This window comes from Danaus plexippus, assembly GCF_018135715.1.
Source record: "Danaus plexippus chromosome 22 unlocalized genomic scaffold, MEX_DaPlex mxdp_27, whole genome shotgun sequence".
Lineage (NCBI taxonomy): Eukaryota > Metazoa > Arthropoda > Insecta > Lepidoptera > Nymphalidae > Danaus > Danaus plexippus.
Window position 1 is genome coordinate 2,813,330 of NW_026869855.1, and position 11,166 is coordinate 2,824,495.

Here is an 11,166-nt window from a genome sequence, read left to right on the forward strand (position 1 = left end):
TTCATGATCAATAAAATCATAAATATGATCTCTTTGCAAATGTATGAAGTCAAAGTTGCTATCCGAATTTTTATTCTGAATTTTGTAATTTATGAAAGATTATAACTTATTCGAATAAACATTACTTGTAATCAAAATTTTTAAAATACTATGAAAAACAGAATATTTTTTTTTATATTAAGTAAAACTATTAATTATATTGACGCTGCATTTTTACATTTCGCAATAAGAGTAATTTTTAAAATCTCTCAAGATAAAAGTTTAATAAGAACTTGTATTGTAGATACTAAGAGGAAAGACCTCTGAAATAATAAATAACTGCTTGATTATATGTTCGTTTAATGGTAATTAAGTTTTTTTGATATGTTTTCATTTAAAATATTAGAAACTGTAGGCCTTAATATTTTAGTATAATTGTTGAACCGAATATTTATGATATAGTAAGCAATATAAATAAAATAATTAAAAATACCCAACTTCTAATGACAAATGATGAATGAATATGATGTAAGTTAATATCCAGATTTTAATATAGAGTATAGTACTATAATTCATTTTCTAGGTAATTGACATTTGTAATGGCGGGAAAATAAAAAAAGGAGTAAGGTCTTTTTAAAATATTTATTTCAAATGAACATTTACGATATTCAAGCATATATCTAAAAGTCATAAGAATTCAGCACAGTATTGAATACGACATCATTTTTAACATACAATCAAGGTAGAAACCTTTGATTCACTCTATCAGAATCACGGGGGGTTTTTTTTTAGGATTTATTTTATTTAATACATTAATAGATTAATATTCATGTGAAATATTTCAGAAATCTTACAGGCAAAGGTCTTAAATATTCGTCATTACCATTTCAATATCAAACACATACAAACTATTTTATATATACTTTTTAATTGGTTCTTTATGACATAACTGTTTTCTTTTTATATGTATACCCATTTTTTCTCCAGATATTTGTTTATAATATTTTATAAGCTAGCACAAGTCCTTAACAATATATTTAAGCATAGTCCATAATGATAAACCAAGTAGTTACTACACTAAGTGCTAGCCATAAGAATTTGCAACAATTAAACAGAAGCTAAGAAAAAGATATAAGTCATTTAAGTTATAATGTTTTTCTATAAATTATTTTAAGATATACACATGTCCTTACGTATTTCTATTACAAAACTCGATTTTCGCACAATGATTACAAATTTAGGCAAGATTTTACAATTTTTTTTTTTTAATATTATTAGGCACAAGTGTTATAGGTATAATATAAATTAATATATTTATTCAAAGTCACTGGCTGTTCTGAGGAATGTCGTCTTTTTATTTTAAACTTCGAACCAATAAATGTCAAAAATCAGTTTCTTGTTATTATTAAAAAGTTTACCGCAACCCGGTAACCAACATATTTTCACATTCACTGAAACATGTTGCGAATCGAACAACACTTTTTTAACTGTTTGTTGAATTCGATAACCTGCATTGATTTTCATTGTTTCAATATTCTGTAGTGCAATGTAAATTCCACATTCGATTTCCATATGAAGTGACGGACCGTACGTAAATCCATGTTCGGGTCGAGGACCTGGAGATAAGTAAACAATAGTGTCATTATTTATATAACATGACATTTATAGTTCAGTATTGCCATAAAGATAGCTTTTCTAGCAATTTAATGGGTTGGGAGATTAAAAACTTTTAAAGATGGCAATATTTGAGTTTTAGCTAAACCTTTACTGGGGAGTCTTTATTTTGAAATAAAAAATAAATAAATGGGAAACCATAAAATATTACACACAAATTATATTTGTCTCAAAATAAAATATAATAAAATGACTCACTATAAACAACAAGCTATTGTATTGTATCTTATTTACCCTTTAATTCTTACTTTTGGGTACTTTTTTTTTAATTCTCATATACTACTAACAAACTAACCTGATCACAGCATAACAGTTCCACTCTTTCTTCCGGGGAGTCGTTGTTACAGTCTTCGTTCTTGGAACTGCCGTTTACATCACCGCCGCCGACAATCTTCTCCACGACATGCTCACCGACTTTACGGACTTGGATGAAATCATTTGCCACCAGACGGTCCTTGTTTTGGATGAATTAAAAAAACCCTTTTAAATATATTTTTGCCACATATATATACAATAATGAAAAGTACAATATATTTTTAATACTATCTTTTTAATGAGCTTTGCTATAATAATACGTTTGATTGAATAAAATTATTTGCATGAATTGGTAAAAGCTTTGTTTTGTTTTCTTCTAAACAGTCAAAAAGTTTCAAGTGAATTTTCATACTAACTAACCCGGGATTTACATTCTCGTACGAGTCGCGAGACGAGGCACGAGGCGAAGCACAACGTGAGGTTTAAATAGTCGCTCAACAGAGTAAATTACAAACGATTCCAGTCTCAATGCACTCGTGATAAGAAAGGTAATTTAAAAACTGTCACCTTGTGCTTCGGCTAATGCCTCGTCTCGCGACTCGTACGCGAATGAAAATCCCGGGTAAGAAATCCATTAATTTCAAAAAAACACGCTATTTTTATTAATCAAGAGGTGTTTTAATATCTCAAACACTTTTTTTAAATCTTTTTGTTGTCTTCTTTATTGGATTTTAAATAATTTTCGAGTTTTAAATTTTTTAATCAGGCACATTTTTCTTTTGTCTTTGTAAATAATAAATACAAATACAATTAATTGTTAAACTTGTTATACAAATTTGTCGTTTTTTGTTACATTTTTTATTTATATATTTTTTTTTGCAGACACGAAATATCTGATACTGATTTGAATACAGGAGAAAAAAAATTACCTGTAATTTTTTTTAAGGTCTGTGACAGTAATTCTTTATACTTAATTTGTTCATATATATACTTTTTCAAAAAAAAACTATTGAACAACTTGAGATATTGGATCTTATGGTTGACAAGATATGTTATCTTTATTCAGTATCTTGGTACCAAATCTCTATAGCATTCTAAATATGTATAACAAATAAAACAATTTTGCTGACAATTTGAGAAAAATTATATGAAAAATATATTTAAAAGCAGATAATAGAATGATGACAGGATTTTATTTTTCTCAGATTGAGACAAATAGTATGTATATATATATAGGAGTATATAAATACATTTAGCTTAATTTGATTACACTTTACCTGAAAGTGTCTATTGTAATAAAAAAAAATCTTAAGCAAAGTATATTTAAATTTAGTATGTGTATTCAAATCACCTTTTTCTGCCGATCCTGTTTACTCTGACAACTCGAATGTGGCAATAGGTAGAATGGTAGTTTGTTCAGTTTTGGGGCAGCCATTTCTATGGCCACATCTACAACCCACGACGGAACAGTCTCCATGAGAAGGTTGCCCTCCGTTTCACCGCCAGCGTCACCAACCTATATATTGAATCAATTTAATTAATAAACATAATGTGAAAAATTAACCGACAAGTTTAAATTAACTATTATGAAAAATTGAAGGCCAATACTATAGTATTATGTGTACCAGTCGTCTTACCACTTAAGCTGTAATGCTAATCTAGATTTAAAAAACAGTCACAATCAGTTAGACTAAAAGTACATACTATTATAAGTTATACAATTAATACAAACCTGCAATCTGTAAAGCGTTCTTCCGCCAACTTCACTAAATATTAGGGGAGTGTGTAACGGAACACTGAAGTATATGTTACCGACGACTTTTTGGCCTGCTTCATTAACCCTATTAGGATGATTCCAATGATCCAACAAAGCTTGCAATAATAGAGCCCCAAAATTGACTTTCTGATCATTCTCCGTTATCAAACCGGCCTCTTTAGCGCTGACCCAGGCGCTAAAACAGTCGGTCTCATCTTGCCCCAGATGTATCGTTAGCATTCCAGTCTTTAAATCTACGTTAAACCAATTTGGTACATAAACCATTTTGAAACGTTTCTTCAATTCCTCTTCATAATCAACCTCACCCAAATCTTCGACTTTGCATGCTTTCAGCACATCATACAATACAACATTGTTGGTGGTGTCTTTAGTTAAAATGTGTCGTTTGTCGTTTAAAACTGTGTAGTGTTTTATGGCTCTGCCGCCGACTATGTTGTGTAATGGTTGTGTTTGGTACACATTGTTAGTATTATAATTGTTCTGAGTATACATATCTGAGTTTAATGAGTTCAGTGGTGGTAATTTCCAACATCTTATGTCTGAATCTGATGTTGCCACCCATATACCTTGTTGGTCGGCAGTGAAACACAATTTTAATATTGGGGCAGTTTCCTCACATACTATCATGTAGTTTTCTGGGTTCCTGAGTTCTGTTATGATGACTAGACGATCTCTACCACCTGATATTATATGTGTGAAGTTTTCAGTCGCCAGTAGGGCCCACACAGCCTCGGAATGAACACGTATAGTAGAAACGCATCTCTGTTGTGACAGAGACCATAATTTTATTGTACCATCAGAGCTTCCAGATACACATTGTGAGCCATCTCTGCTCACGACTAACGCTTTTACGTTATCAGCATGGCCCTTAAGCTTCATAAGACGCGAGCAATTTCTGGGATCCCAAACTCGAAGAACTTTTTCAGTTGAGCCACTGACTAAAATCGTCCCAGGAGGATTCATAGCCAAGCTGTATATAGACTCTTTATTTCCTACCAAACTTGACGTAGTAACAGTATTGTTGCTAGCTGTTAAAGCGGTTAAAGTATTTACATCCCACAAGAATATGGCACGATCAAGCCCTGCACTGGCGACCTGCTCTTTATCTTTAGCGTACGCAAGAGTCCGAACATAATCTTTATGAGTTCTTAATGTGGACATACAAAAACCTTTTGGTGCGTTCCATACTTTAACAGTAGTGTCAGATGACGCGCTTATAAGATTTTTTCCGCCACAACATAATACTATATCATTCACCCAATCGGTGTGGTGTTCCATACTCTGTATGTATCTATCCTGAGTACCGCCTCCTGTATGCCAGACACGAATAATTCCATCTCGGCCTGCTGAATAAAGTCTGCCTTGTATAGGATCCAATTGTAAGGAGCTAACACCGTTTTTATGACGTCGCTCTTCTTCGTCTCGAATCACAAATGATACCTGGGTCTTTTTACGCATGTTCGTGCCCATTTTCCGACATTTTAAATTAATAATCGAATTATATTTTTAAAAACTAAAAGAAATCATTTCTTCACTTGACAACCTGTTTTCATTTGACATAAAAACTGACGTTCCGATTTAAGCATCAGGTAGCAACATACTTCTGAATTATTAAATAAAAATAAATGACAGAAATGAATAAAAAAAGTATTATTTTAAAGTCTCAAAATGTTTCACAATATTTAAAACCTATTTTTAAAATATTAAGGAACTTGCAGAAGTAGTAGTTGTGTATGAAAAATCTTTACATAGTTTTTTGAATTAAAATCTTAAAAATAATCGGACATAAATAAAAACTGTATATGCATAACATATATATATTCCTAATTTTTGGTATAAAATTATCTGAAAATTGAAACATCTCATCTTTCAAATTACATTTTTTATTTTTTATTGGCTTCATCAATTTATATAATTGTTATGCCTTGATCTAGCTGGACCAACATAGAATTCGTGGATAAATTATAGGCTACGTTTTAGTGTAATTTGTGAGCTCTATAATTGTGAAGTTTTATCAAAATTCATCAAGTAGTCTTGGTATGCCAGCGTAACAAACATAATAATGTAAGAGACGAAACCTCTTAGCATTCAATGGATTCACCGCAGGTGCATGGTCCTTCGCGTTGCAGGGAGAGGAGCTTCAACAGTGCCTATGACTTGCGACCCAGGTGTATGTTTAAGGAGCCCCTATGTAACGCGCGTTAAACGCTCACCTCCACCGTCCAAGTCCCTTTTTATACCTAACCAAATTTGAAAAAAACCTACTAGGGCTGCCTTGGAAGTACGTTCGAAGAATTAATTGTTACTAGATCTGGACCCGCTCAGGTCTTTTAGTAGGTTGTAGAGAGATTTGCCGCTATACCTCTCGCTCCCACTTCTACCGCGAACAAATCCACGACGAACCTATTTCGCTTGAGTTCGTTTGTGAATTCGTAATATTTATTGACCTTGATGGCATGGTCTTTGGAGATGTTGGTTTCTCAAGGAACCGTAAGCTCTATTATCACAACGCGCTTTAAAATCGTGAATACATTAATATGTCTGGTCTGGAGAACGACGCACAAATATCCTCTGTGATTTTGTATTGTTTTTCATCCGTATCCATCATTATAGACCATTCGTTTGATTTTGTAGCCCTAGTGCCCTCTCTCACAAAACCTATTGATCGCTCGTTTGTGGTTATTTCCCTTTGCTCTCTGGCTACCGAAAGACTAATCGCTTCATTGTCAAAACCCTATCGTGACACACTATCAGGAGTACCTTAACATCCCAGCAGCAAATGCTTAGCAGTTCTAACTGCCTTCCCACAGATATAGTAAGTTTTTTCGGTACCTTTACCCGAGGCATTTGGAACGAATTGAGATAAAATTTTAGCAATGCTGGTGACCAATCATCAATTAATTAATTGCGAGATCGTCAGCGAAGGCTAAAATGGATTCTGTGTATTTATTATTGAACTTGTAGGCACATCCTCACAAATTTTCGTATTTATAATATTAGCACTATATTTTAGATTACTTTCACATCTTTAATGAATGAAATTAAATTCCTTTATTTATCCAGAATCATAATATTGTTTATACATATAATTTCATGTGCCAATTCAGTTGACGAAACATTTTCATTTTCAGTCTTGTTATTAGATTTTTGATAAATGTATAAAATTGTATGCTGTGCGGACTATCACAGAACCAAAAGTACCGATTTGTTACTTGATGAGTTGTAGTAATCTAATGTTGGATCAACTTATGCGGATATGTTTGTGTATTCGACTATATTGACCGAAACTCAATTAAAAGTAAATATTATCAAAGGATTGAACACAAGATATCAAACTATAATAATCCAATCTGAATTAGTTATTTGTTTGACTGGATTTGACGAGAACAGGAAGTTTTCGGACATTGACAGTAGGTACAGATGGCACCGGTTCGATGTTATAATGATACGATAGGTACCTTTATTATTTATATTATTTAATTTTTATCTGCGTCTTTGTGTTTTGTAGTTTTCATAATTAAACTTTTCCTCATCAGTTATGTTTAAAATGTATGGATATTCAACGTTTCGGCTTGAACCTTGAAAGTAGTGAGAAATGTCAATATATGCTAGTGTTCCGTCGACCAAGATGGCGTACATATTTTTTAACTGTTCGCGCCAGTTTCTTCTAATGCACATTATATAATTATCCAAAAATGAGTCATACAATACCACAGCAAATGAAATATTATTTACAATGTTTATATTTATTTTGCTTCTAATATAAAACTGATAGGAAAATAATAAAAGGCATGATTTATTCTGTGCATTTAGTCCATTCTAAAGGGTCTAACTTTTTTCTAACACGTCAAAATTTTGGATATTTCCATTAAATCTCCGGGTAGGTCTATAGTTTCTATAATTTCTGAAAATCTCAAGGAAATGCGAAGATTGAATCAGGCTATCAAACATATTTTATGTTTCAGCTTCTCAACGCGTACATAAAATTTAATTTGTTAGTTTTTACAAGTGAAACTGACTGAAATACTTAAAATATTATCTACCTACATTGATAGCTGAATCGAAGCCAACGTTATATTGCTTATTATGAAACTCTTAATTTTGTGAACCTTATTTTAGTGTCCAATAAAGGAATCTATGATCTTTTCGCTTGATTCCAGGTAACCCTAGGCTTGCGATTTTTTTATGCTTCATAAGTAACATTTAAATGAATACTCGCGAAAATCTTAGATCTCAATAACATTTTAATAATTTAGCGAGAGTATCCACAGCGAGTTGGCAACGCTGTATTACAAATATTAACAGTCTGAGATTTGGTGATGATCGCGGGATAGCAGATATAATATTGTTTAGTGACAAAATTAAAAGATATTTAAATCATTTTCTAAGTAGGTTGATTCATGTCTACTATAAATAACAAAAGTAATAAAGAAATAATAAAAATTTTGTGAACAGATTCGATAATGTTATATATGTATAACAATTAAAATTATAATTATGTTGGAATTGGAATGGAAATAAAATAAAATGGAATGGAAATGGAATTTAAAACCAGGTTCAGTGTTTAAGAATAATATGAATTACATACTTAGGTAATAGATTTGTATGAAATTAGGTCAAATGAATGGACGTTTCTAGTCACAGAATTTTTTTTCACTGCCGTTATATTTTATATGGAGTAAATCGAATCTGTAAACGATTTTGTTGTGTTAGTTTGATAGTTTCCCTTCGCATTGGTCCCTAGGGACAGGTGACAATACCGAACTTGTATGACCATATCATCTCATCATAAAATATAACTGCGGATTTTATAAGAAATGTATTTTGAATTTTATCGTTACCCACCGTTTCTGATTATCGATTATTTTTTATCCACTAACAATAACTTTCGATTACACGAGAAACGTTCTTATTGGTTAAATATAAAATTATTAATGTGTTTTCTATTTGAGTAAACAAATATATATATTATTGAAATTATGTATATATGTCACGAATACTGTTACGTAACTGACATGATGATTATACAAGTGTACCTATCGCACAAGGTTGGCAACGCCTCTTATGTTGCAGATGTTCATGGGCGACGTTAACTACTCACCGTCAGGTAGGCCGTCTACTTGTTTGCCCCTTTGGGACATAAAAAAAAACTAAGATTTCCCAAAAATGCACTAACTATATCAGTTCTGAGCAATCCGCAACCAGCCACTCCTCTCCACTTTTCACAAATCGTCTTTTAATGGAGCTGCAAGGTGTTCTATACCACGATTACCTAAACCTGGACTCCACTCTAACACGTTGCCGCTTCATAGATTATTTATCTGAACTTTAATTACTCTACTTTCGCGAGTGACTCTATTCGGAACTTGATTTGCTATACAAATTTAAAGCATATCAGAGCTTGCTCAAGGACCTAGAATTTATGGACCAGTAGATGTGAAAAGAAAAGTGATCATGCTGTCAAGAAAAAGGTGTTTTTCTGAACTGAATATTAACTATGATGTCATTGACATGGGACAGAGAAGAGTTCCTACGCTTTTCACTGCCTTATGAAGGTTCCCTTGAACCCTATACAAAAGAAAAACGACCACCACTCTTCATCTTTGTATCATGGTACGGGAGATAACCATAGTGTATACATTCGTCGACAGCTAAGGAAAAAGTGTAGGATAAAGAAAGAACAATAAAATTTTTAAATCATCGTATTACAAAATTATACATTTTTACAAAATTAATTCGAGTTGGTCTGTAATTCTAAGGGTTAGTACTTTATCGATCGAGTTAGTCGAGTCAAGTTTGGTCATAAACTATCGTCCTTGGGCTGATACTAGCTCCTCCTAAGGTATGTAAGAACGAGGACGCTTCAGAAGAACAGACGTCAAGCTAGAGAAGTCAACCGTCGAACACAGCGACGGTTCCATATTTTAATAGCAAGGGCCACTTTGTTACGGACTCACAAGGTATAAAAATGTAAAGATTGGTTATACGAACATAATATTGATTTTACAGCAGAAAACATTAAACGATAAAGCCAAATACTTATTGTTAAGTATGCAGGCCACATCGTTTTTCCTCTCTCATCGTGTCGTATCGTCTCGATCTTACACTAATTGAGCTTTTGTGGGCTCAAATAACAAAATTTTTCACTAGAAATCTCATAGCTTGTTCATTCTACGACAAAATTTCAATGATTTTATTCCGAAATTTTCGCTTACAATAATATTTATATAATTCGGTATGTATATAAGTTTTGATATTGTGTTAGATAAGTGGAAAATAATAAAGTAGTGGAAACAGTAATAAGGAAAAAGATATGCTTTAAATAAGCAGAACAACGACATAAAATGAAAAAAAAAATATTGAAATTTACTTAATGAGATAATTTTAATAGTTTAAAATATGGATTTATTTTTAAGCCTCAAACTTGTAGTATGAATTAAAGATTTACACATTTCATTAATTAATTGACACTCCTTACTTGGTTATCCGGAGATATATCCGTCCTGAAATATCTCGTGTGAGTCATGTCCTCGTACCTTCACCTGTCTCACTGTTTACGTACCAGAGCTGTCTATTGTCTAGCGTAGATTATACCAATATTTCCCTTATATTAAGTAATTATATTGCAATTTGATTCCTTTATGCACAAAGTTTCTATATAAAAACTTCAAATATTTCTAACTCTTTTCTAATTATATTATAGCGAAAAAATTTAACATTAAACATGTCAGTTATTCTGAGGAGAGGCTTTCTAAATATTTATCTGGGTATTTCTTCTTAAGACCCTTTACGTTCTTCGGTACGTCGGAATAAAAAAAGTATGTGTATGGTGAATATTACAACAACAGAGAAACGAGTAAAATAAAATATATAAAAATTATTTGATATTAAATTTAACGAATAAAATATGCAGACACTTTAGTTTTTTATTGTCATAGCAATTATTTTGTTTCAAGAGCTTAAAAACAAGTTAACAAAATGTTACTCACTTACTCAATATGTTAAAGGATGGGTATAACAAACTCCAATCAGCATAAAAATATGTAAGGATTTTGGACATGAATGTACAGAGTACACATTATATTTCTATGTTATATTTTGCTGAGAAACTAATAATTACTACTAATAATTTTTCACTGGAATGCTCACTATTCTTTTAAGAAATTCTTAAACAAAACATAAATTATATTGCATAAATCAATCAGAGTATCCGATTTTCGATTTAATATTTTGTAACTAATCAATTATATCGTTATAATATTAATTCAATCAGAGTATCCGATTTTCGAATTAATTTTTTTTTGTACCTATAATTAAAAACACAGAAATTGGCAACTTAAATTAAATTGGATAATCGACTTTTTCAAGTATTTTCTCGTTCGAACAAGTTGAATGAACATTGGCGTAATTAACAAGCAGCAATAAGTAAATAATTTGTTTATCGACTCTTCAATGTAAAATAAACAAAAATGTAATTTAAG

At 31.7% G+C, this 11,166-nt stretch overlaps 1 protein-coding gene across 1 annotated transcript; it reads right to left on the reverse strand.

The window, feature by feature from the left end:
- Window positions 1-602: 602 nt before the first annotated feature.
- Window positions 603-5,237, reverse strand: LOC116773516 (WD repeat-containing protein 48 homolog). The gene is made up of 4 exons (XM_032665987.2): window positions 3,641-5,237; window positions 3,260-3,424; window positions 1,949-2,107; window positions 603-1,595 (listed from the first exon to the last, which is right to left on the reverse strand). The coding sequence occupies exons 1-4, from the start codon at window positions 5,153-5,155 to the stop codon at window positions 1,500-1,502; spliced, it is 1,935 nt and encodes a 644-aa protein (XP_032521878.1). The 5' UTR covers window positions 5,156-5,237; the 3' UTR covers window positions 603-1,499.
- Window positions 5,238-11,166: the final 5,929 nt, after the last annotated feature.

Excerpts from the sequence above, each read along its gene's own strand:
- LOC116773516 (XM_032665987.2), bottom strand. The coding sequence starts at position 5,155 with ATGGGCACGAACATGCGTAAAAAGACCCAGGTATCATTTGTGATTCGA. Across the intron at positions 3,425-3,640 it reads GAACGCTTTACAGATTGCAG|GTTGGTGACGCTGGCGGTGA; the intron begins GTTTGTATTAAT and ends TTCAATATATAG. Across the intron at positions 2,108-3,259 it reads AACAGGATCGGCAGAAAAAG|GACCGTCTGGTGGCAAATGA; the intron begins GTGATTTGAATA and ends ATCCAAAACAAG.